The sequence below is a fragment of the Wallemia mellicola genome, assembly GCF_000263375.1.
Source record: "Wallemia mellicola CBS 633.66 unplaced genomic scaffold WALSEscaffold_4, whole genome shotgun sequence".
In the NCBI taxonomy this organism is placed as follows: Eukaryota; Fungi; Basidiomycota; class Wallemiomycetes; order Wallemiales; family Wallemiaceae; genus Wallemia; species Wallemia mellicola.
The window spans coordinates 281,627-305,036 of NW_006531961.1; the positions used below are offsets into that span (position 1 = coordinate 281,627).

At 38.2% G+C, this 23,410-nt stretch overlaps 16 protein-coding genes across 16 annotated transcripts; 7 read left to right on the forward strand and 9 right to left on the reverse strand.

Annotated features, from left to right (window-relative positions):
• Window positions 1-13: 13 nt before the first annotated feature.
• On the forward strand, window positions 14-1,872 carry WALSEDRAFT_56619 (hypothetical protein). The gene is made up of 3 exons (XM_006956934.1): window positions 14-155; window positions 202-323; window positions 370-1,872. Exons 1-3 carry the CDS (start codon window positions 40-42, stop codon window positions 960-962), a joined length of 831 nt encoding a protein of 276 aa, XP_006956996.1. The 5' UTR covers window positions 14-39; the 3' UTR covers window positions 963-1,872.
• WALSEDRAFT_67836 (hypothetical protein) lies at window positions 21-1,874 on the reverse strand (the record flags this gene model as incomplete). Its single annotated transcript, XM_006956935.1, has 5 exons — window positions 21-155; window positions 202-323; window positions 370-1,114; window positions 1,164-1,814; window positions 1,861-1,874. Coding segments are annotated over 3 exons (788 nt in total), but the record flags the coding sequence as incomplete, so codon positions are not given.
• Window positions 1,875-2,024: 150 nt separating this feature from the next.
• Window positions 2,025-4,422, forward strand: WALSEDRAFT_67837 (ARM repeat-containing protein; the record flags this gene model as incomplete). The annotated part of the gene is made up of 6 exons (XM_006956936.1): window positions 2,025-2,083; window positions 2,126-2,584; window positions 2,635-2,974; window positions 3,019-3,171; window positions 3,221-3,364; window positions 3,408-4,422. The coding sequence occupies 6 exons, from the start codon at window positions 2,025-2,027 to the stop codon at window positions 4,413-4,415; spliced, it is 2,163 nt and encodes a 720-aa protein (XP_006956998.1). The 3' UTR covers window positions 4,416-4,422.
• A 23-nt stretch (window positions 4,423-4,445) lies between these two features.
• On the reverse strand, window positions 4,446-5,111 carry WALSEDRAFT_36211 (hypothetical protein; the record flags this gene model as incomplete). Its single annotated transcript, XM_006956937.1, has 2 exons — window positions 4,892-5,111; window positions 4,446-4,845 (listed from the first exon to the last, which is right to left on the reverse strand). The coding sequence occupies exons 1-2, from the start codon at window positions 5,095-5,097 to the stop codon at window positions 4,446-4,448; spliced, it is 606 nt and encodes a 201-aa protein (XP_006956999.1). The 5' UTR covers window positions 5,098-5,111.
• Window positions 5,084-6,247, reverse strand: WALSEDRAFT_43829 (S-adenosyl-L-methionine-dependent methyltransferase). The gene has a single exon (XM_006956939.1). The coding sequence runs from the start codon at window positions 5,788-5,790 to the stop codon at window positions 5,134-5,136; it is 657 nt and encodes a 218-aa protein (XP_006957001.1). The 5' UTR covers window positions 5,791-6,247; the 3' UTR covers window positions 5,084-5,133.
• WALSEDRAFT_67840 (hypothetical protein) lies at window positions 5,084-8,771 on the forward strand (the record flags this gene model as incomplete). Its single annotated transcript, XM_006956938.1, has 6 exons — window positions 5,084-6,883; window positions 6,933-7,051; window positions 7,097-7,309; window positions 7,352-7,525; window positions 7,570-7,764; window positions 7,809-8,771. Exons 1-6 carry the CDS (start codon window positions 5,797-5,799, stop codon window positions 8,769-8,771), a joined length of 2,751 nt encoding a protein of 916 aa, XP_006957000.1. The 5' UTR covers window positions 5,084-5,796.
• On the reverse strand, window positions 8,724-9,938 carry WALSEDRAFT_59703 (DUF602-domain-containing protein). Its single transcript, XM_006956940.1, has 4 exons — window positions 9,783-9,938; window positions 8,978-9,734; window positions 8,853-8,927; window positions 8,724-8,807 (listed from the first exon to the last, which is right to left on the reverse strand). Exons 1-4 carry the CDS (start codon window positions 9,783-9,785, stop codon window positions 8,797-8,799), a joined length of 846 nt encoding a protein of 281 aa, XP_006957002.1. The 5' UTR covers window positions 9,786-9,938; the 3' UTR covers window positions 8,724-8,796.
• On the forward strand, window positions 8,978-10,839 carry WALSEDRAFT_53767 (Cwf15/Cwc15 cell cycle control protein; the record flags this gene model as incomplete). Its single annotated transcript, XM_006956941.1, has 6 exons — window positions 8,978-9,860; window positions 9,907-10,005; window positions 10,059-10,340; window positions 10,387-10,474; window positions 10,528-10,759; window positions 10,805-10,839. The coding sequence occupies exons 1-6, from the start codon at window positions 9,844-9,846 to the stop codon at window positions 10,837-10,839; spliced, it is 753 nt and encodes a 250-aa protein (XP_006957003.1). The 5' UTR covers window positions 8,978-9,843.
• A 236-nt stretch (window positions 10,840-11,075) lies between these two features.
• On the reverse strand, window positions 11,076-12,550 carry WALSEDRAFT_27657 (DNA clamp loader; the record flags this gene model as incomplete). Its single annotated transcript, XM_006956942.1, has 10 exons — window positions 11,076-11,089; window positions 11,134-11,159; window positions 11,207-11,274; window positions 11,321-11,395; window positions 11,443-11,748; window positions 11,793-11,974; window positions 12,020-12,221; window positions 12,260-12,436; window positions 12,485-12,502; window positions 12,548-12,550. The coding sequence occupies 10 exons, from the start codon at window positions 12,548-12,550 to the stop codon at window positions 11,076-11,078; spliced, it is 1,071 nt and encodes a 356-aa protein (XP_006957004.1).
• A 12-nt stretch (window positions 12,551-12,562) lies between these two features.
• WALSEDRAFT_59704 (Rho GTPase activation protein) lies at window positions 12,563-15,679 on the forward strand. Its single transcript, XM_006956943.1, has 5 exons — window positions 12,563-12,692; window positions 12,738-12,845; window positions 12,889-13,869; window positions 13,911-13,973; window positions 14,024-15,679. Exons 1-5 carry the CDS (start codon window positions 12,582-12,584, stop codon window positions 15,632-15,634), a joined length of 2,874 nt encoding a protein of 957 aa, XP_006957005.1. The 5' UTR covers window positions 12,563-12,581; the 3' UTR covers window positions 15,635-15,679.
• Window positions 14,059-16,335, reverse strand: WALSEDRAFT_59705 (COX5A-domain-containing protein). Its single transcript, XM_006956944.1, has 4 exons — window positions 16,231-16,335; window positions 15,967-16,181; window positions 15,822-15,903; window positions 14,059-15,775 (listed from the first exon to the last, which is right to left on the reverse strand). Exons 1-4 carry the CDS (start codon window positions 16,307-16,309, stop codon window positions 15,744-15,746), a joined length of 408 nt encoding a protein of 135 aa, XP_006957006.1. The 5' UTR covers window positions 16,310-16,335; the 3' UTR covers window positions 14,059-15,743.
• Window positions 16,336-16,357: 22 nt separating this feature from the next.
• Window positions 16,358-16,860, forward strand: WALSEDRAFT_62980 (hypothetical protein; the record flags this gene model as incomplete). The annotated part of the gene is made up of 4 exons (XM_006956945.1): window positions 16,358-16,429; window positions 16,480-16,676; window positions 16,722-16,802; window positions 16,848-16,860. 4 exons carry the CDS (start codon window positions 16,358-16,360, stop codon window positions 16,858-16,860), a joined length of 363 nt encoding a protein of 120 aa, XP_006957007.1.
• WALSEDRAFT_31628 (LuxS/MPP-like metallohydrolase) lies at window positions 16,387-19,799 on the forward strand. Its single transcript, XM_006956946.1, has 8 exons — window positions 16,387-16,429; window positions 16,480-16,676; window positions 16,722-16,802; window positions 16,848-18,111; window positions 18,151-18,250; window positions 18,297-18,555; window positions 18,606-19,586; window positions 19,635-19,799. The coding sequence occupies exons 6-8, from the start codon at window positions 18,409-18,411 to the stop codon at window positions 19,719-19,721; spliced, it is 1,215 nt and encodes a 404-aa protein (XP_006957008.1). The 5' UTR covers window positions 16,387-16,429; window positions 16,480-16,676; window positions 16,722-16,802; window positions 16,848-18,111; window positions 18,151-18,250; window positions 18,297-18,408; the 3' UTR covers window positions 19,722-19,799.
• On the reverse strand, window positions 16,882-19,739 carry WALSEDRAFT_56628 (tRNA methyltransferase complex GCD14 subunit). Its single transcript, XM_006956947.1, has 5 exons — window positions 19,631-19,739; window positions 18,600-19,581; window positions 18,297-18,548; window positions 18,151-18,250; window positions 16,882-18,111 (listed from the first exon to the last, which is right to left on the reverse strand). Exon 5 carries the CDS (start codon window positions 18,031-18,033, stop codon window positions 16,900-16,902), a length of 1,134 nt encoding a protein of 377 aa, XP_006957009.1. The 5' UTR covers window positions 18,034-18,111; window positions 18,151-18,250; window positions 18,297-18,548; window positions 18,600-19,581; window positions 19,631-19,739; the 3' UTR covers window positions 16,882-16,899.
• WALSEDRAFT_15789 (bola-like protein) lies at window positions 18,023-18,247 on the reverse strand (the record flags this gene model as incomplete). The annotated part of the gene is made up of 2 exons (XM_006956781.1): window positions 18,023-18,111; window positions 18,151-18,247. Coding segments are annotated over 2 exons (186 nt in total), but the record flags the coding sequence as incomplete, so codon positions are not given.
• A 1,454-nt stretch (window positions 19,800-21,253) lies between the features above and the next one.
• Window positions 21,254-22,912, reverse strand: WALSEDRAFT_36235 (hypothetical protein). The gene is made up of 4 exons (XM_006957088.1): window positions 22,836-22,912; window positions 21,734-22,788; window positions 21,479-21,677; window positions 21,254-21,431 (listed from the first exon to the last, which is right to left on the reverse strand). Exons 1-4 carry the CDS (start codon window positions 22,892-22,894, stop codon window positions 21,314-21,316), a joined length of 1,431 nt encoding a protein of 476 aa, XP_006957150.1. The 5' UTR covers window positions 22,895-22,912; the 3' UTR covers window positions 21,254-21,313.
• Window positions 22,913-23,410: the final 498 nt, after the last annotated feature.

Consider the following 23,410-nt stretch of genomic DNA (forward strand, 5'->3'; position numbering starts at 1 on the left):
CTCTTTGACGGTTCGATCTTGACATTCAAGTGCAAAGGGATGTCAGATGAGAATACTTCAAGTTTACTTGACAAGTGGATAAAGGATGACAACATGATTGTCACTAGTAAAATGCTCAGTCGTGAGATTGGATCACGTCCGAATATTGCTAAGAAGTGCGTAAACATGATACGATATAGCGCGTTTATTGACTTTTTTTAGCCATCTATTAGCATACTACAACTCGAATGAAAATACAGTACATCCAGTTATCGCTATATCTGGCAGAACGAATAGTGCGTCTCTACAAACACATTTGACAGCGAATCTCGACCGTCTAGAAGGTATGTATAGCTTTGGAGCGCTATTGGCGCAGCTCACAGAATACAGAAACAAAGAAAATGTTTATCGATATATCCTCAATCTATTTACATGCTATTTCAGCTTCCAAGATAACAGATCTGACGATGATCGTCAATTATGAGAAGGAATATTTCCAGCATAGCGCACCTGCACCTTCCAATCTACCTAAGAAGGCAAAACCAGCGGCAGCACCAGCCAAAAAGACAGCACCTTCAGCAGTCAAAAAAGAAATACCCAAAAAGGAGGAAAAAGACGCTGTCAAACCCAAAGCCAAACCAGCGAACGGCAAACGTCGCATCATTGAGTCTGATGATGAAGACGACATTACGATATCGTCACCAGCTGATGCTCCCCCACTTGCACAGACGCACACGCAGGCGCCTGAACGTATGGATAAGAAGCGCAAAGTAACCAAAAGTGTGACGAAGATGAACGAGAAGGGTTACATGGTTACTGAGGATGTCGACGAGTGGGTGACAGATGACGAGGCACCACCGCCTAAGAAGACTGCTGCAGCTGGTAACGCGTCAACTAAACCAAAATCAAAACCAGCTGCAAGCGCACAAGCGAAACCGAAAGCTGGACAAAGCAGCTTGAATTCGTTCTTTAAGAAGAAATGATGTTGTATTAGACTTGGTAATAATTTATGTTAGTTATGCTGTGATGCTATAGCCGCCAGTATTTTGGCCTGTGTCGATATCGCATCCACGTCTTCCGTGACGTAGAAACAGGGTATATGTAACTGTTCAAGTTGTGACTGTTGTTGAGGTCGCTGGTAATGCTATTAGTATGGAATGCGTATTGAAGTGAAGTATCCTCACCAGTTCATCCCACCGCGAGAGAGCTTTTGTTTTGAATGCATCAACTTTTTTGGCAAAGTCTCCGTCAAGTCGAGCCATATCTCTGCTCAAATCAATGCGTGCTAATGTTGCTTTCTGTTCTAGCTCTTTACGCGCATTCGTGAACTTGCTATTCATAACGCTATACTCTGTGTGCAACGTTTTCTCCAGTTTGTCCTGTTGCTTGCGTATTTCAGTTAGTTTGGCTATTTTATGTGCTGGTAGTGTGGGTACAAGCATGAGTGCTTGCGGAAATGTCATACTACGTAGCTGTAGTGCTTCATTCTCACTGATTGTCTCTAGTGGCGGTTCCTCAACTTTTGACTGCACATTCTGTTGTACTAGTGGTAATTTTGATGGTGGGGCTGGTGCTTTAGGCGCTGGTATTGATGTGGATGATATCGGGAGTGACGAACGCTGTTTCTGAGCTGTTGATGGTGCAGGTGGACCGAGAAGCTCTAACAAGGAATCTATTTCAGGATTTCGTGGTGGATGAATGCCCATATCTCTCGCACTTTCTACTTCACTCGTGTTCCGTGCTTCTTGAGTCTTTTCCGTGTTATTACCGTTCATAGAATCCAGAGATGGCTTCAGAGCACTCAAGAGCGCTTGTATACTCCCAGGATCTTCCTCCTAGATAATATGTTAGCTATAGTGCAGTATTATAGAGATATCTCACCTTAAAGCTCATCAGAGATGACGGTCACAGAGATAAGGGGTTTCTTGATAAATTACACAGAGAAGTGTACAAAAGGAGATCATTAGGACCTTTCTTATATATTATTAGTTGTTATCTCCGCAATTTGTTTTATATAGTTGGTATATAGACTACCATCACTCAGGATGGACATATTAAACAGATTTAGGCAGCGAGTACAGGAGAATCTAGCTGAGTCTACGAGGTATTTTACTTTTATTATGTGATATTCACTCATTATCAATAGAGATATCGAATTTGGTTCAAATATACGTATAGCAGATACACCGAGCGACAAACTCACAGATATCGTTCCAAAGTTATCGTCTAATAAAGATATAGAAGTTATAGATGCACTCAAGCGAGTTCTTGTTTTGTTATCTCATAGTAGAGATCTCTCGACGCTCTTCCCGTCGATTATCAAGCTCATATCATCCCGGAATTTTCAGATAAAGATCCTTGCGTATGTTTATCTGACGAGATACGCAAAGATATGTCCAGATTTGGCCATGTTAAGCGTCAATACGTTTCAGAAAGACTCAAGTCATGTTTCACCACTCGTACGAGCCCAATCTATACGTGTACTCTCGAGCATAAGCTCTGAGGATGTGGCACCAGTTTGCTTATTATGTGTCAAGCGGGCTGCGAAAGATGCTAACCCGTATGTACGCAAAGCGGCTGCTTTGGCCATACCAAAATGCTATGAGTATGTTTCTTTCTTATTGAATATCATTCGATACTGATAGTAGTCGCTAGATTGGATGAATCGAGTTACGAGGATTTGAGGGAACTAGCATTGGATTTGATGACTTCATCTTCGTCAATACCAATCGGCTCGGCTATCTACGCGTTCAACAAGATACATCCAGAAGTTGAGAACCTCAATGATAGTATGTTTGCATTGCATCCGGTATTTAGGCATCTTGTTAGACAGCTAGTCGAGTGCGAAGAATGGTCCCAGTTAGTTATCATAGATTTGTTGACTCGGTATAGCAGAATGTTTTTGCCAAAACCGGAGGGTGATGAATCGATAGACAAAGACCTCGACGACTTCCTCAGAATCTGTCAATATCTCCTAGGAAGCCAAAACATTGCAGTGAGTTGGAAATTTTTCTCTATCAATTCATTGACAACAATTAGGTCACTGCTAAAGCATCCAAGACTATTTTGCTGTTGGGTACACCTTCCTATAAGAAGAAGGCGTTGCGTTCTCTTCTCCGTTCGAGGAAAGATTCACCTGAAATGGCAATGTACGTTCTGCTCACGATGGCACACATCTCAGAATCAGATCCAGTAGGTACCGCAGTGTTAAATTTGAGATACAATACTTAATTATTACTAGGAATCGATAGCTCCGTTTTTGACTTGCTTTTTTATTGTCAAGGATGAAACACTATCGATTAAAGTTATAAAATTGAACATCATTAGAAATATAATGACTTATCTAAATGAGTCTCAGTTAATCGCACTGGCTAAAGAACTAAAAGTGAGTATACATATTTAAAGCGATAACTTCTGATGTTTTCTAGTGTCACATGCTAGATCCTGATACTACATTCGCCGCTCAAGTGATTGACACCATTGGGTATTTGACCCATACAACAGAGAAGGCCTCAGAGTTTGCTTTTAAAGTACTCGCTTCCTCTTCGGTATCTTCTAACAAGGTATTGAGTCAGAAATCGATAATACAACTGCGAAATTTCATGAATAATCATATTCGCCAGAGCTTTTACTTGCGAAAGCTTCTAAAAAGAATGTTTGGTGGTAGCATTGAAGACGACGATGCAAGGGCTGCTCTGATATGGATAGTTAGCCAGATAATAAGTAATCCACCAGACGATGAAGTTTACAATAGCGGTGAAGATATTATCTGGAAGTATGCTCCGGATATTCTCCGCAAATCTGTCTTGGGATTTAGTGAAGAAGGTATTAAGACACAAATGCAAATTATAAATCTCGCAGCTAAGATGATGACAAGCGTTCCAAACGTATCAGAAGTACATATTCTAGCTCGTAAGGTCTTCATGTTATCCAACTACATGGTGGATGTTGATTCAACGAACCTGAAACACCTCGATGCACAAAATAGACGACAAGCATTAGTGAACGCAGTTAGAGGCGTTATTGGTACTGAAGAATATTCTACTGATCAAATGCCGAGAATAGTTTTGCGTCGTCTACAAGCTTCGCTAGTTCTGGATACCTCCACAAAGGATCCACACACAGTTGATAAAATAGCGTCACTCCCTCAGAAAGCAAACCCAGTGAAGATACAGGATGATATTCTAATGGATCTTCTACCAGAATGGTCGAAAGATGACTTGCCAAGTGCGGATGTGAGGATGGAGACATACCCAAAGGGTTATCCAGAGGAGAGCACCTCCACACCTACCGCTAAACCAGGAATAGAGCCTGTTGTTCCATTAAAAGACAGCAGCGAGGTCGTTGAAATCCCAGAGGCTGACGAAGATATGCTAGATGACGATTTAGAGAAGTTCCTAGATAGCGACAGTAGTAGTAATTTAAGTGACAATTAATATTTTTTACATTACAATTGAATAAATAAGTTAGAGTCGTTTTAATCCTTTCTTTTTGGCATTAGCCTCCTTCGATTTGAGGGGCTGCTTTTGGGTTTGGGTCTCTGTTTTTGTCGCAGGCTCGATTGGAGCGTTTGAGAGCGGTTGATTCTCAGTCTGAGAAGGCGAAGAATCAAACTCGATTGGGCGATGCTTAGCGTGTATAGATGTGATCATTTTAGCGTGATTGTAATAGTCTTGATAATTCTCTTGAAGCAATTTTCCAGCTTCTTCATCGAGCGCGGAATCAGGACCTGGGTAGATAAGGAGGCATTTGATAGTGACTAATATATGCTCAATACCGTACTCAGGTCTCCAGTCTTTCTTCAAAGTGGATACGCATATCTCGCCGGTCTTACTGATATTCGGGTGGAATATCTTTGTTAGCATCCTGCCTATAGGGATCATTAGACTAAGGGGCAATACGAACTGAATACGAACAGTTTGGTGGTGTAGTTGGGAAGTCTGGCGTGAAATTAAACTTGATTTTGAAGAATCCGGCCTCGTAAGGCGTCCCAACAGGACCTTGTACGTATCCAACGATATCGAATACGTCAGTATCATTGAATGATATCCTAATGTTATCTGGTGGGTTCTGTTTAAGCTGGAGACACTCTTTTGCGATGCGCCGTGTGATGGACATTATTAAGATACAAAACCGAGTAAGGAAAGTTATAAATTAATTGTAAAAATCTCCAAGGTATACAGTTATGGCTTTAAATTTACCAGACATCCAATTCTCCTCTATTTCCACTCTCTCGTCTAATTCGCTTATGTCTTCTATCGTAGTATTACGTGGTAGGAACATACAGACGTTTGGCGTTATTGATTTTGCTAATTTTACAAGTTCTGTGCCTGTTACGGGTTTGAGATTGTTTAGCTTGAAAGTATCCAGATAATCTATACCGCCCCAGGGTGGTGAGTAGAAGATAATGTCGATATCGTAATCACGTTTATAGCTGTTATACCAATCTATATAGTTCATGTTTATAAACTTAATCCTATCATCTACGCAGTATATCTTTGCATTGTGCTTTGCCAATTCAATTTTGATAGGATCTATGTCGATTGCTATCACTTTCTCACAGGTGAAGGCGAAGGCAATAGCATTGCCACCCACACCACAGAATGCGTCTACTATAACGTTGCATCTGCATCTCTCTGCTGTCTGCATCGCTATCAACTCAGGCGTGACTGAATACCAGGATTCTTCATCTAAAAGGATTCCCTGGTCGTATTGACTGAACAATCTATTCCTCTGATGATAATACTTGAGAAGATGCTCTGGCACTTGTGATTTATCTCTGTAAATAAGTTCTTTATATTTGTCTTCCATTTACAAATGAAGAGATCAAGAGATAGCAGCTTTAAATCGCCGGCTATAAATCAGATTTCTAATAAAAATGTGGAAGCCAGTACATCTTCACAGTGCTGGTCTGTACAATGGAGGAATCCTCAGTTTAAGAAGCATAAGACCTGGGATGGTGATGGCACATTGACTATCAGAGGAAATCAGCTCATACTGAAGGATACGAATAGCAGTGTTATTGGTAGATCATTTGATAAGAAGAATAACCAATACGAATCAGGTGCTCAGTTTGTTATCGGCGGTAAGGACGTTGAACTAGATCAATTACTCGATTCAGACACCAAAGAAAACGCCCCATTACAAACAAAGGGTGTCCCTACTGCTTCATTTTACACGTCTGTCGCTGCTAGTGCGAAACCATACAAACCACCGACAATCAATCGCACTTTGGAATCCACGAGCAAACCAGCATCGAGCCATCTGGAACATGATAATCTCAATCAACACTCTGTGACCACGTCTAGTAGTCTAGCAGTCACAAATCCACGCGTAATTCCTACTCCCATATCAAAATTCGATCCAAATGCACCAGACGCACTCGTTATGCCACCAATTTCAACCTATGTTGCCAATAAACTCAATCCAAAGCAATTCCCACTGGTTGATGTCGTCCTTGATCCACATATTTCATCAAAACTTCGTCCTCATCAGAGAGAAGGTGTTAAATTCATGTACGAAGCTGTCATGGGTATGCGTGGCCACAAAGGAAACGGCTGTATTTTGGCAGACGAAATGGGTCTCGGTAAAACTCTCCAAGTTATCGCTTTAATTTGGACCTTACTGAAACAAAATCCAGTCACAAACTCAGGTCCTGTTATCGGAAAGGCAATGATAGTATGTCCGGTATCGCTAGTAAACAATTGGAAGAAAGAGTTTAGCAAATGGATTGGACAGTCAAAGATTGGCATCTTCGTTGGTGATAAAGATGTCACAGAGATTAAGAAGTTTCAACAATCACGTATTCATCAAGTTCTCATCATTGGCTATGAGAAGTTAAGAACAGCTGCAGAGGTTCTGAAGTTTTGCCAACCTCAAATAGGACTAATAGTTTGTGATGAAGGTGAATAGCTATCGATAACCCTTTAATACATATCTAATCTACTCAATAGGTCATCGCTTGAAATCATCTAACAAGACATCACAAGTGTTTGAAGCATTTCCTACCCGGCGTCGTATTATTTTGTCGGGTACACCTATTCAGAATGATCTTGGTGAATATTACTGTATGGTAGGTCAATTCGAAAGAGACAAACACATATTTATTATTAAATAGACTGAATTTTGCAACCCTGGTCTACTGGATACCTATGCGTCGTTCAAGAAAAAATATGAGACTCCTATTATGAGGAGTAGAGCACCTAATTGTAGTAAGGGTGACTTGGAGATAGGAAGACAACGTTCAGAAGGACTTTCAGCACTCAATGACCAGTTTGTTTTAAGACGAACAGCTGACATTCTCGTGAACGTCTTACCACCAAAGACAGAAGTGAGTATGATGGTAGGGCAATAATTATCTAACACATCGTAGTTTGTTGTGTTTATTGCACCTACGAAGCTCCAATTACGATTATATCAACAATTAGTGCAGACATCAATCGTACAGAAGGTACTGGATAAATTGAGTGGTCAACATTTAGCGCTTATAGGTATCTTGAGAAACCTTTGCAACTCTCCAGGTATACTGTATAACATTATGCAGAATGTAAGTTTGTTTTTCCCGTCATGTTCATAACTCAATCTTTATAGAATTCGACGGATACCCACAAAGAATTTAAGTTCGACAGTTGCAAAGAACTTTTTCCTGTAAATGTCAATCCGAATGATTTCAATCTGAGTGGCAAGCTAAAGGCCTTGGGTAGACTGTTGAAAACTCTCAAGAACCAAACTGAAGAGAAGGTCATTGTAGTGTCAAACTTCACTACGACTCTAAACTTGATAGAAGTGAGTGCATATCGTCCAAAATAGACTTTCTAATTGCTATCTAGACGCATTGTCGCGTAAACAAATACAAATTTTGTAGACTTGATGGGTCAACTCAGCAGGCTAAGCGACAAGAGATAGTTGATAGTTTCAACCGTTCACCTCAAGCTGGTAAATTCATTTTCTTACTATCCACAAAGTCTGGTGGTGTTGGTTTAAACCTTATTGGAGCTTCACGACTTATTCTATTCGAAAGTGATTGGAATCCATCAAATGATTTACAAGCCATGGCGAGAATACATAGAGATGGTCAAACCAGACCAGTATTTATATATAGATTCTTGACAACTGGCACGATAGATGAAAAGATATTTCAAAGACAGTTAACAAAAATTGGATTATCGAATTCATTAATGGGTAATACAGTTGAGAAGAAGAATGAAACGGATTCTTTCACAATTGAAGAACTAAGAGCGCTATTTAAAGTTGACGATGATACTATTTGTGGTACTCATGATTTACTTGATTGCAGTTGTAATGTCGAAAGCCCATCAGCCATTACAGAAGTTGAGAACAACGATGAAAACGAACCACAAGGCTTTATAAGCGCTAGTCAACATCAAACTAAACTTTTTGGTGCATCTAAGAGAGATAGACAAGCTAAGCTTGCTGCATTGGAAGGGTGGAACCATATTGATTGCCTTCAAGAAACTCAACTTGAGTCCCTTGCTGACGATGTGTTGAAAAAATTGACAATATACAATGAAACAAAGGAAGCGATATCAAATAATGATGCAAATGATACCAAGAACGCTGCATATGCATCACATTCATATGAATCTGCTGAAGATTTCTGTCCTGCAAGTGATGAAGAAGAGGAAGAAGAGGAAGACGATGAACCAAAACCTAAATTACAGAAGATTGAGCATCAATGGACTGATTTCAGTATGAATGATTTCATTGGGGATGAAAACAACGAAGGAAGGGTCACATATTTATTTAAGAAAGTTTCAGGAAGTGTTGTATAATAGTAGTACAAATTGCATTAATAAATTAAGTGGCATCTATCACATTTGTTAGTGGGTGGGTGGAAAATGTTACGAACTTACACCTGTTCCAAGTACCTTGAGTCATCCATTCCGCATCTGTCCGTCTACCAGATTTTGGAATATCCTTAGGACCAACTGAGTGTGTTGTTAGATTGATTATACTCGTTAACTTTAGTACTACTTACATATTGACTTTACAGCATCACTGTGAACGACGTCCTTTGATGAACTATTCAATGCATCCGAAACTGCTTGACGTGCACCCTTGACAACATCAGAGACAGGTTCGTCATCATATTTCTTAGCTTTTGTGACTTGCACAGTGGCATCAGCTGCTGCTTTACGTTTCTTAGTCTTTTTATTATCAGATTGTTTCAACCTTTTGGCGTAGAGTTGTTCCTTCATGACTGTTTCTTCTTCACTGGATGGATTGAGTGTTATGAGCTCATCAAAGTTATATTCTTGGCCAGTTTCAGGACAACTTCCTACTTTCGAACCGTTGTTCATTGATTTGAGACCACTTTCTGAAGCAACGACTCCGGTTTTTGGTATGTATACAAACCTTTGCTTTCCATTCATCTCTTTCATCGTTATCGGACAGATAAAAGGTGAGTTATTTAACATTGATTCGTTATCAACATCGTCTTTGAAAGAAGGATTGGCGGTTAAATTGAGTTCTTTTATATCCTTAAGTGATCTAATATGTCCACAAATCTTCTGACCATCGCCGTAAGTTGATTTATTAAGTAAGTATTCTACGATAGCCTCTTTATTGTATAATTTACCGAGTTCACAAGAAACGATTGGTTTTTTTAACAATTTCTTTGATAATGCACAATAAAACCATGCAGCTATACGTGAAATATCATCACTCTTAACTTCTGGTTTCTTTTTAGTCTTTACTAGTTCAGATCTATAAACGAATGAGCCACCGTCTGCACCCTATAGATTATGTGAGTAATATACTATAAACTATTATAATATAAATACCATTTTATACTTAGATCTTGATCGCCACTTTGAAAGATAACTTCCTTTACTTTGATCATCGATGTCAACGGCTCACAGGTGATAATAAAATATAAAATCTACTAATAATCTAACTAATATACAGACCAACTTGGGATCCAGCTGTTGGTAGAGCTGATAGCAAAGCACAGTCGCAGCAATACTCAGCTAGAGATGCACCATCTCATAATAAGCTTAAATTCCGGTTAGTTTCTAGTATCTTTCTAGTATTTCTAGCATTCTCTAACAAATCTCTAGTAAACCAGGTCAAGGCGGTAACGCAGACCAGAATAAACGTAGAGATCTCCGTTTAGAACTGACTAAAGCGGAGGAAGAAGCAAACGAAAAGAAACGTAAAGCTGAAGGCATTTCTTTAGAAGAGATTGGTCAAACTGTAGACAACGGCGATCAGAAGAAGGCGAAACTACTTGAGGACGTTGATAAGGATGAACAACCAGGCGATTCTGTACCATCAGCTGAAGTAGAAGCAACTAATCAGCAGAGTCGCGACAATGACGAGGAAGCTGATGATGATGAAAGGTACGTCTGAACTATTAAAGACGCGTTTATCCTTACAGAAATGAAGTGATGAAGATTCAGAAGATGATGAAGCTGAGTTGTTGCGGGAATTAGAGAAAATAAAACGTGAGAGGGCAGAAGAGAAAGCAAGAAAGGTATTGTAATACCTCAGGTAGTCTTGATGCTATATATTAACAGTGTCTTACAGGATGAAGAATCGAATAACGCAAAAGCAGCGTCACGAGAAGAAGAAATAGCTAGTGGTAACCCCCTTCTCAATCTGCAGAATGCACTAGGTGCATCACCTTCTTCTTCGACCCAGGAATCAGGTTTCGCTGTCAAACGTAGATGGGATGACGATCTTATCTTCAAAAACCAAGCATTGAATACATCAGAAAAACCAAAGAAGGAATTTGTCAACGATTTAGTTAGAACGGACTGTGAGTCTATCCTCATCACATCATTTTAATACTAATAACATACAGTCCATCGCAAATTTATGTACAGATTTATAAAGTAATTGTCATATATATATCTTTATTATAATTTGGGTTTGTCGGACACTTATCAAGCTTGATTGCTATGAAATTAGCAAGCAACAAGCCAGAGAAATTAAGTTCCTTTTTTATCTTCGAGTTAAATATGTGGGTAGCATGTTGATAATGGCTTAAAGCCGACATGAAACCCTTTTTAAAAATCTTTAACTCGATATTCGCGCACACAACTCCAGAGTATAGAAATAAATATCATTATGCATCAAAAATCTTCAACTATAGGTGTGTCAGTTAAGTATGTAGTCAAATTGAACACTTACAACCACAAATAAAGCCTTTGTGAATGCTACAATGTCACGTTAGATGATGAAAAGACTTTCGATCTGTAATTACCTCATAGTTTTAGCGATGAAGGCCTCAAGGTGGAAAATTTGCTTAGAGCCTTGTCGCATGCGGTGTTCCTATTATCTCCTGTTAGTGGTATCATTTCTGAATAGTCCAACCGACGTAAAAGGCAGCCCAATAGATCAAATCAGCTCGAATCGAATCATCAACCATGTTCAATATGACTTCAAGTAATGTCTATAACGGAAATAAGCAGGAGAATTAAAACGGCCGAAAAATCTTACTTTGAGGATGAGTGTTGGTGGTATGCAATGTGTGATCAATTCGTAAACTTTTCCTCTGACTTTGAGCAGACCTTCTGGTGAAGGATCACTGGTAATATCTTTAGCAACGGAAATGGTATAAGATTGCCAATCTGGCTTGGCTATCTGAATGTCCATATCAAAGTTTGGAGATTGCATCCTCATTGCTTCGAGAACGAGAAGAGCTTTGCGAAGGTTGCCAGTGGCTTCTTTGCCGATTTGCTGTGCGACATCATCAGGTATTTGAAAACGTTCTTTCTTTGCGACATGATTGAGGACGATTGTCATCTGAAACATCTCAGTAAGGGTCTGGATAATATGAAACCACCTACTTGTTCAGGCTGTGGTGCTGGAATTCTCATAAGCAAGCAACGTGAACGTATAGGTGAAATTATTTTGCTTGTTGTCTGTGCGCAGAGTATTATACGGAGGTTAGCCATATACTTCTCCATAGTTCTCCTTAATGCAGCTTGGGCATCTCTTGAAAGCTGATCAGCCTCATTTATGATAACGACTGGGGATATGTGAGCGAAATACAACTAGAATGACGCAGACGAACCCTTAAATTTGTGCTTTGCATTCGCATCAATTTGCTGAGTCTGCGCGATCTCTTTGAGAATATCCTGGATAATAATTCTATCATATTGGCCAACATCCGAAGGTGTAATTTCGATGTGATAGTTACTCTGCACGATGTTAACATCAAGCTTTCTGTTTGAAGGCGTGAGAAAGACGCGTTGATCTATTTTGAGCTGTTCTAGCTATTAACTTGGAATATACTTCAAGAAGATGTGTTTACCTTTTCAACGCCTTGTCCAAATAATTCTCGTAATGTGCACATAATACGCGTTTTTCTACCTGCACCAGAAGGACCATAGAAGAGTAAATGAGGGAAATCACCTGAGCGAGCTAGAGATCTAATTCTATTGGTTATATCGTGATGATAATCTAGCTCGTCTAGCGATTTTGGTCTGTACTATATGAAGTCTATTAGAATGCTATTGAAGTAGAAATATGAACTAACTTTATCTACGTATAAAGACTAATATAACGTTAATGTAAATTTTCTATAAAATAAACTACTAACCATCAGATGAACGTTAAAGTGCAACGTTGAGGAGATGGCTCATGCACTTGATGAGTTTTCGTATAAACAGTTTATACCAGAGTATGAAATATCGAATCTAAAGCTGAAAGTAAATCAGAGGATTACTCGTCCGTTTATACCGATGGTGAGTATAGATATACGAGCCTATTCGTCTCAATTTACTCTACAGATGTCGAAACTACGGAGATCTTCTGCTAAAATAGGTTCAACTGGATTGGGCTGGAAGAATATATCGATAAAATTGAGTTCAACCGGCGTTTTATTCTTATACACAGAGGTCGGTCATCTTTATTTTATCAAGTAAACTAACAGGGCTATAGGAGAATGCATTAATAAACTCAGTACCTCTCACTAATCTCAGAATGACCGATATTCGTCCTGTGGATAACTCAGTCTACTCCGTCCCTAATATGATAGTTATACACACCCATTCACTCTCACCAACACTGCTCATAGGTCAAAATAGCAGTGGCCACTCTAGTAGTAGCTATTCCACACTCGGTTTACTTAATAATCTCAGACCAACGTCACCTAAATCGTCACAGCGATTAAGCCCTTCAGTCAATCAATTCAGTAACGCAAACACAGATGAACCAATCTTTATAGCGTTCCCTTCTCGACGACATATGGTCGCATATCTCACCCTCCTTCGATCATGCACTAAAGCCGATGTTTATCACACTAGTAAAAACCCTCATACTGGTTATTTTAGAATCTCAAGGCAACTATCTATAAATGTAATGGAATTGCGACCTCCGCAGAAAGATTTATTATCTTTGAATCAATCTGGCAACCCGGACGATACTTCTAACGGGACACTCAACTCTCATAATGTTAATTCAATCAATTCATTATCCTCAACAAGCTCATCTGGATTATCACCTTCCTTGCAAAGGAGATCCTCAACTCATTTCACTGAATCTTGCGATACTTACGAATGGTATTGCGAAATTTGGGATCCAACTGGTTTAGCTTTCAAGACATCAATAAAAGTCGGTCAACATCCTTTTTGGAAAGAGGATTGTCTTTTACTTGATTTACCAAATTTAAATTCAGTCACAATAAAGATATTTAGGTCACTTTCTTCTCATACTTTATCAAAAGGTCAATCAACTCTCTTTGGAACAGTTTTTATTCCACTTAAAGCATACCCACGTTTATCAGAAGTAGAAAAATGGTTTAACGTTATTGGTGTTAATGATACAACTCTTGAAACTTCTATTAGAGGTGAATTGAGATTGAGTTTGAGGGTTGATGAGGATGTTATATTACCGCAAAGTCGTTACAGTGAACTGTTTGATGTGAGTAATCTTCGCTTTTTTTTAGTCACTAAATATTTCAGATCATACGAGGTCAAAATAGAGTGAAAGTTATTCATGATCTATCGTCAATATACCCATCACTAGTAAGGAAAAAAAGCTAAATTTACAAATTGATAACTAACGCCATATTTAGGAACATCTTGCTGATACATTGATCAGCATTTATTCAGTGGATTCAGAACTATTAGTGTCAGTCATAAATGATCTTGCTTATAAGGAAATATGGTCATCAAGAGCTGATGAGAATACAATATTTCGACCTAACACAATATTAACCAAATTAATGGATCGTTATATGAACTTTATGAGTCGTTTAACTGGTTGGTTGGAAGATAGTCTGGGAGAGCCTATCCGTGAAATGATAGAGAAGAAAGTTGAATGTGAATTAGACACTGATAGAAAAAGAGGACCAGCTGATAAAGACGAATTACTTTATTGGGCTGATTTGGTTTTAAATAGTATCATAGAATCAAGGGTGGGATGTCCAATTGAATTAAGGAGAATATTTCATAATATAAGGAAACAATGTCATGCAAGATGGGGAAAAGCTCAGTTAGTAAATTCATTTATTTTTTTAAGATTATTCGTACCTGCTATAATTAACCCAAATTTATTCGGTCTGACTAATATAGCGCCAACACCCCCAGTTTCAAGAACATTAACTTTAATTGCTAAAATAATTCAAGCTTTAGCTAATAATAAAGAGGAATTGGGTGATAAAGAGCATTTTATGGGTGTAGTTTCACCATTCTTACAAGATCGTAATAGGAGGTTCGCATTTATTGATTATGTCGCATATGTTGGAAACGAAGATTCAGCTGCATCATATGAAACAAGTGAAGAGATATCTATAAATGAATTAGCAAAATCTGTTGAAAGAACTTCGGATGAAAGGTTTAGTAATTATAAGCATGATATTTATAGGGAATCGTTACCAAATTCATTCAATGGTATAGATTATTCAAGAGGATTAGCATCATTTACAAATGATCTCACTAATCTATACAATAAACTTCAAATGAATGATTTACAGAATAGGGATCATCATATCAAGAGGAAATCATTAGATCATACGACTTTGGAACTTTTTGATGCGAGTTTAGAAATACAAGATGAAGCCAGAATTTTATGGGAAACTCGACAGAAGCATAAAAGGAAGGCTAATTCAGCCTATGAAGCGTCAAAAGCAAATAAGTCAGAGTGGTTGAGTGATCAACAAGATGGTAGAACTATGAGAAAAGCTAGTTTGTCTAGTTCGGGTACAGCTACATCTGGTATGGATGCTCAATCGAGAAATTCATCATCACATCGTCGTAGAGGATTTACGATTACTGGATTAAGTGCAGCTGGTAACAATAATAACAGTAATAGCAATAATACACAAACTAATAATAACTTAACACCTAATCACCAGAAGTTTATGACACTTAGTAGAGGTGCTAGCGATTATTATGCGAGGCAATTTGAGGTAGAAAGGAGAGCAAGCTCACCAAACACGCAAGAGACATTTAAGGATGTCAGAGCAACGCTGAGTAAATATAATATAAGTAACGATGTAGTTCCAGAAAACTCATCACCACACAATCACCAAATACCTGTCAATAGCTTCTACGAAAGTAGGTCTAAGTCAAGAGCGAGTGTGAGGAACTCGATAGTGAAAGGAGACCAAGGACAAGGACATTCAAAGGATGATAACTATGTTGACAATAGGAAGAAATCAAGTTTTTTTAAATGGACAAAGTAGAGTATTTTTTTAGTTAGTTACACTTTTTAATAGAAGGCGAGATAAGCACAGATAGTTAGATTACGTTTTAGATTTTAATAATGAAAATATATTTGTATTATAATTTGTTCTACGCATTTAATTCTTCTTTAGTTGGAATGCCTGGGTTGTATAATTAGTGATATCTCAACGAAGTACTAAAACTAACCAAGCTCTTCTCTGAGTGGTTTGAGAGCGTCAAGGTATTGCTCATATTGGCCTTGGTTTTCAACTTTTTCTTTTATGCCTTCCTATAAGCGTACGTTAGCCAATCAACTGATTGGGAAAATAAGCAGAAGAAAAAAGGGACGTACAAAGATTCTGACAGCGGTGCTGAAATCGTTCACACGTCTGGATGCTCTGATAGCAGATTCACAGATCTCAGGTGCGGGTACTAAATCGTAAGCGAAGCAGTTGTTCAATCCTCTTTGGAGTTCGAAAAGGTCTTCAACTTGATCGAAGAATGAAACGTAACGCTTTGTGAAATCTTCAAAAGATTCTTCCTCGTGTCCTGCGCTGTAATTGCGTACTTGGTGGGTTTTTAGCACTTTGGTTTTTTCTTTTGAGAGTATACACACCTTGCAAAAGGGTAGGCTTAAATGATTGTACCCTAGATAAAGCTCTAGCTTGTACGGCTGATCTGATTATACCGAACATTTTTTTCTATCGACGTTGCTTCAGAAGAAGAGAAAACAGACGGCCAAGATGGATATTTGTGTAATTACAAAAGCGGGTAAAATGAATGGATACATTGACCTTATTATTTCAAACTTAGAGGTAAAACCCTTCGCTAGATATATTTAACTCACTATTAACCTGCTTTCCAGAAAAAGGAAGCTATAAAAGTTACAAGTTTAAAACAGGGAGTTAGTTTAGAGCAATCTAACGCATTGTCGGCGAAATTAATCAGCGTTGTCGAGGTCGCAAAGAGGAACTTCAAACCTGTACATCAATACACGAGATTAGTTGAACATCCCCAAGTCAGAAAGACGCTGTCTGTTACAGAAATATTAGAAGGGAAGAGGTTGGCGTATCTTGTTCGTTTGGACAACTCTAACGCGTTATACAGTCAGATGATTTCACCACCAGCAACTATTGAAGTCATACTCAGCAGTCAACCATTAGCACTCGATGAGAGTGAGGGCTATTCGTAAGTAAAGTCGACAGCCTTCGTTAGTCTTCTCACAGATGACAGATATCAAACATAAGCAGTTCTATTATACCAAATGAAAAAATTTATATATCAATTAGCGATCTATCGACAGCTTCCTCTTCGGACTCATTGTCAACGTCATAAGGCAAAAGTGATGCAACTTTTGATCGTCATTAGTTTGTAAAGACTCAATAGCTGATGTATACTCACAAGTCAAGTAGGAGGTATGACCTCTTGTGTCCATGAACGGCCGACTCAATAGTGTAGATGCATCTTGAGGTGCCAGTTGTTCAAATTTACGTTTGGGTGCTTGTTGTGGTGTCTCAGTTTCCTCACTTTTTACATCATTTTCACTTGGTTCAGTCTTCTCATTTATCTTCAATTGCTTATTGTGCTTCGCTTGTGCAGATGATATCTGCTGCTGCCTTCTAAACTCTTTCTTTTCAAGGATGTGCTTCAGCTTGGTCGTAATATCATTGACAGTTGGTACTTGATTATAAGAGGTGTCATAATTTCTAGTTAGAACTTCATAGGTAGTTATATTAGCGAAGTGTTCATCATTAAGTGATTTGACTGTCTTTAAGACTTGTTCAATACATGGACTAAAGCAGCAGATTCTTCCAACTTTGTCTTTACGAAGTGATTTCTTTCCATGGGGGATGGCTAACCAGGGCATTGGTAGATCCAGGAAAACAGCATCAACTGAATCGTTCAACTGATCAGTGAAGCCAAGTTTGCAGGCGTCTCTATTATAAACAGTGATGATATCTGATAGACCATGTTCTTCAAACTCTGTGGAGACCTTTTCAGATCTCGATTTATGATATTCAAAAGAATGTAACTTTCCTCTTCTGCCGATAGTTCTAGCAATTGCGTGACTGAAACTACCTGAACCAGTGCCGGATTCAATTACGACGGAAGAAGGTTTAATGTTGAGGTTGAGAAGGATGAAACTGATGTCTGTGTTATACAGAATCTGAGTTCTATGTGGTAGTGCGTTTGTCCATAGTTCTGGCGTAGGTTTCAACAAATGAATGAAACCTTTGTTATTTGTAGAAACGAGCTTATCACCAAAACGCTTATTTATGATATCATTCGTATTAAATCTACCAAATTTATTTTGAAATATTTTATCAGATTCTATCTTTAAAAGTTGTTGCTGCTCTTTCGTTAACCATAAGACGACTAGGTCGTGCTCTTTAATGAACTTTGACTGATCATTTAGCATTCTCGTATTCGTCTCTCGTCAACGTCTTCTGACTGAACGCGTGTAAATCCTTTATCTCTTCCTTTAAATAATCGTTGACTGGATGTTTAATAAAATAAAAAATTAAATTTTACTCACTCAGTCTGTGTCTCTTTATTGTGATTAAGCCTTTGAATATATCGCTAACTATCAGAACTTGGAAGCTCTGACCGCAACCACCGCTGACGTCCGTCACCCTCTAGTTTGATAATCAGCGGCGTATAAATTTTGTACCAACTACTAACAGCTTCAGATACGTCTGGCACTTTATCTAATATCCTTTCCTTAAATTTTTCTTCGTCCATTTCTATAACCAACTTCTCTTAGATCGTCGTCCAATAAGAGCGAATTAATAAAATGAACAGATCATTAGCACTCAATAACAATTTAAAATCCGCTTTCAAACCTTCTTTGGCTGGCTCCTTAAACGTTGTTTTCAACGCTGGTACTAGGTTTGAGGACAACCAGGGTGTAGCAAACGTATTAAAGAACTTTGCCTTTAGAGTTAGTATTTCTTTGCTACCTTACGCTCAACCTTCTCATACTCCCTTTAGAACACCGCAGAGCGCTCCAGTTTACGTCAAGTTAGAGAAGCTGAAGCTGCAGGTGGTGTTTTATACTCTACACTCACAAGAGACAACTTGATCCTTTCAGCTGACTTCTTGCCTCAACACCAAGAACTTTTCGTTCAGATTCTCGCTGATGTTGTCAAATCAACCAAGTTTACTCAACATGAGTATGACGAAGCCGTAAAACCTGCTCTTCAAGCAGAGTTCAACGCTGCTCAACAAAACGCTCTCATTCAAGCTATTGATACTGCTCATACTATCGCTTTCAGAAGAGGTTTGGGTAACTCCCTCTTCTCAGCTTCTGAACACCCTGTCAAACTTGAAGACGTTAAGGCTTATGCTAGCAAGGTTTACTCAGCTGATAATGTAGCCTTTTTATCAACCGGTCCTTCAGATATCTCTTCTTCACTTTCAAAGTACTTCTCCGGTTTGTCTTCAACCGGTCAAGCTCAAACTCAAAAGTCTCAATACTTTGGCGGTGAACAACGCTTGAACCTTCCACACGAAGGTCATGCTTTACCTTCCGCCTTCATTTCATGGGGTTCTACTTCCTCATCACCAGCTCACACCGTTTTGGCTGAACTTTTGGGTAGCGGATCAAACATCAAATGGAACAAGGGATTATCCCCATTGGCTGCTATTGAAGAAGCTGACGTTAAGGCCGTTAACTTTGAATACTCTGATGCTTCCCTCTTCGGTTTCGCTGTTCAATCTTCATCTGAATCAAACGTTAAGAAAGCTTCACAAAAGGCTGTTGAAGCATTCAAGAAAATCGCTCAAAATGGCGTTGAATCAACTCAATTACAAGCCGCTATCGCTAAGTCTAAGTTTAACTACACACTTTACGCCGATTCAGCTGATGGCTGGAAGCAAATCAACGGTAATGGTCTCATAAACAACAACCTTAAGTCACTTGATCAAGTTCTTGGTGAATTCGATGCTGTTTCTACTTCATCCATCCAACAAGTGGGTAGATAGTTAAAATAATAATCTCCTAACTAACTTTATTTACAGGCTGCTGCTGATCTTCTCAAGAACAAGGTCACTTTGGTTACCGTCGGTGGACGTGAATTACCATACGCTGACGAATTAGGCCTCTAAAGTACCCATACAATCAAAAATAAACCAAAACAATTATAATATTTTCCTTTTTCTTCGTTAGAATGAATACAATTCAAAAAAAAAAATATACTAAAATCTCTTGTCTTCCTTTTTTACCCTTCGGTCATGTGAAAGCATGAGAAATACCTTTTAGATCGCCTAACCTTCCAGACTTTAAATGGTGAATTATAAAATACTGATGGAAGTATATAATCTATAAAAGTCTGAGATTACAACCTAAGCGCATACATCAACTTACCTGATGACGTTGTGTTCCTAATCAATGTAAATGCGTCTTGAGAGTAATGTATTAATAGCATTTATTGAATAGATATATATATTTTGGTTATAATGAGGAGATTCTCTCACAAAACTTTGATTCATTCCCCAGTCTTACTTCAATAAAGTTATACAATAGATCAACATATAGAAACAAAGGATACATCACTCTAAAAATCCTTTCATATGATCAATATAAGAATAAACAAATATACCAATGTTAAACATAACAGAGGAGCGCTCAGTGAACGAAAAAATGATTAAAAAAGAGATGATATCAATGAAATATAACTTTATAATCTGAAAGATAACTCAAAAATATAATTACTGAGTGGGAAGAGTTTTAGTAAACAATTCATGTCACAAGGTGTAAATGTTAAGCTTGGTCGTCATTAAGAGAAGTCAAGCTAATACAAATTAAAAGTAAAATTAATGCAAGACAATCTGAAAGGAGGGGTTAGTACTCCCACCAAATTGTACAGCCTTATCAAATTTTGATGCCTTGTTGTGTTGTTGACAATCAGATGAAATTTTGAAACTACTGGAGACATAACGATATATATATCTTCATTGTTCTGGCTAGAAATCCAGGTTAACCCTTGTTCATAGCTCTTAATACTGTAGCTTTCTAATACGCCCATTATTTGCAGTAGAGCTCAGTTACATACAAACGAGGTTTTAATTTCTAGTGTGAAATTTTTACTTTTCCAGTGGTTTTGAAGCATATAAACTTCTACCTATTGAAGCATGTGAAACGCTTCATTTCTAATAGCGAAATTTGACTAGCGCATTTCGTGAGCCTTGAAGGTACGCGGACTACGAATTTGAAGCTTTTCGGTCAAGTAATAGGTCAGCATGACGAAAGTTAGAAATAATAATCTTACAAATATATATATTCAACAAAGGATACTAACCTGTAATGTAAAAATGTTTCTATGCTCAGATAAGGACTAAAAATCACTTGCTTAGCAAAGCAAAACATAGAGATATAACTAATATTATTGATTGCATATGTCAAAAGTGCCATATTTGACTTACTGAAAGTCAGGAAATTATAACATCGTTCTATCTCCATCTTTATGCTCTACTTATTAAGCATCCGATTCAAGTCTTTCTTTTTCAATAAATACGTACTTCTAATACAAATATCATAGCCCTCTTTTTAAGCTTTCAAAGACATATAGTATTATGCGTTGATATGTCTCAAGATATGAACTTTTGAGTCATGTCATTTCGCATGCGTTCATAACTACATAACTCTATGTCATCAGTAAATTTACAAAATCAAAATGTTAGAGAAGACGTTGACAGACCTAACCAATCACTCTTCTTCCTTCTTGCGCTTTGTTTACAAGTCTTGGATGCTCATCTTTCCAGTAGGATCCATTTGGATAACTGTATCTTTCAATACTATCTTGATACATTTCAATACTATTAACTGTTTGAGTAATTTTAAAAAATCGGATGAAGGTGCTCACCTGTAGCCAACATTTGGACCTGTTGGTGCATTATATCTGCCATTTGAGTTCACGCTGACTGGATATCTAAAGTGTTCATGAAGATGATCGACCCATTCTACCACATTCCTGTCGAAAGATGGCGCCATGTAAATATAATCAATGAGAGATAAATGTACGACATATTCACATAAACCGACACCTCCAGCATGTGGACAAACTGTGAAATGTTAGTATTAAGTTCTTATATTAAAAATAACAAATGTTGAAGCCTACCAGGTACGTTAAATTTAGCAGCTAAAAGCATAACTGCCAAGCACTCATTAAGACCTGCAAGACGACAAGCATCAATTTGTAAGACATCGATAGCCTCAGCCTGTAGAAGTTGCTTGAAAAGTACTCTATTTGCACAGTGTTCACCAGTTGCAACACCTATACCAGTATCCTTTAATTCGTTGCGAATACGAGCGTGTCCAAGTACATCGTCTGGCATTGTGGGTTCTTCAATAAACCAAGGTTTGCAAGGTTGAAGCTTTTTAACATATGAAACTGCCTCTTTGACATCCCAAACTTGGTTTGCATCAATCATAAGAACGTTGCCTGTAGGTCCTGCATTTTTATTCTCTAATGCTTTCAGATTTACTTGTTTATCTGAACGTTGATATTGTGGATCATCAATTATATCTCTTATAGTCTTAGCTCTAGCGAGATCATCGTCTACTGAAACGCCAACTTTGAGCTTGAAATGGTCAAAGCCTTGCTGGAGAGCTTCCTTTGTCAGACGCTGAACTTTTTCGGTCGTGTAGCCCATCCAGCCAACGCTAGTTGAATAGGCTTTTAAACCATGTTTAACAGCATTTTCTTCCCTATCTTGTTTCGTCGATTGTCTTTCTCTTAGTATTTCTACCGCCTCTTCAGGTGTAAGAGCGTCACTAATGTATCTCAGTGAACTGGATCTGACAATTTCTTCAGGAGACATATCAACAATAAGCTTCCAAAGAGGTTTTTTGCGTGATCTAGCGTATAAATCCCAAACTGCGTTCGATACAGCCCCAGTAGCAATACCAATAACACCCTTTTCAGGACCAAGCCATCTTAATTGACTATCGGAAACTAAAAGTGCCCACATTGCACCCATATCATTGAATAGACTTTCTATAGGCTTATTTACAAGCTTGTCAGCGAGTTGTTTGATAGCCTGAACAACGATGTCATTGCCCTTTCCTATCGTGAATGTCATACCATAGCCTTTGAGGGATTCACTAGTGGTATGTATAATAATGTAAGCTGCAGAATAGTCGCAATCTGTGTTCATTGCGTCTGTACCATCACTGAGAAATCAGCAATGAATATAATGTGATATGATAGACATACTCACCCAGATAAAGACGTTGGAAAGCGTATATCGTGGGTAGAATAGCCAGTGATTTGTGTCATAATAATTGTTGATGATCTGTATAAATCATGTGTCAACCTCGTTATATATAGTATTGCTTCGTCACAATGTTGTAGCGACTGAGGAAGTAATTAATTGAGTACTGATGCAATCAATACATATATATATATACATATATATATACATCTTAAGGGGATCTAAATTTATAGATTATCATTGACTTCATCGTTGTTGATGAGATGTTAGAGTACCTTATCCTTGTTTCTAATGTTTCTAATGTTTTCAATGTTTCCACCTAATAATTTAATCTACTTTACTTCTTAATAACAACTTATCTCATTATTTCTACATGGAATCACACTTCTACGTCAACATCCATGTTCAAATTACTTTTTGCTGGATTACTCGCAAGCACTTTCGCTAAGTTAGAACTATCAGGCAGTCGTATACATGGTGTAGATGATTTAGGTTTAAATATAGATCAATCCAAGTTTGGTACGAACCTAGAATTGGAGAACGACGCAAACGTGCAATATACCTTCTATACCACCTCCGAG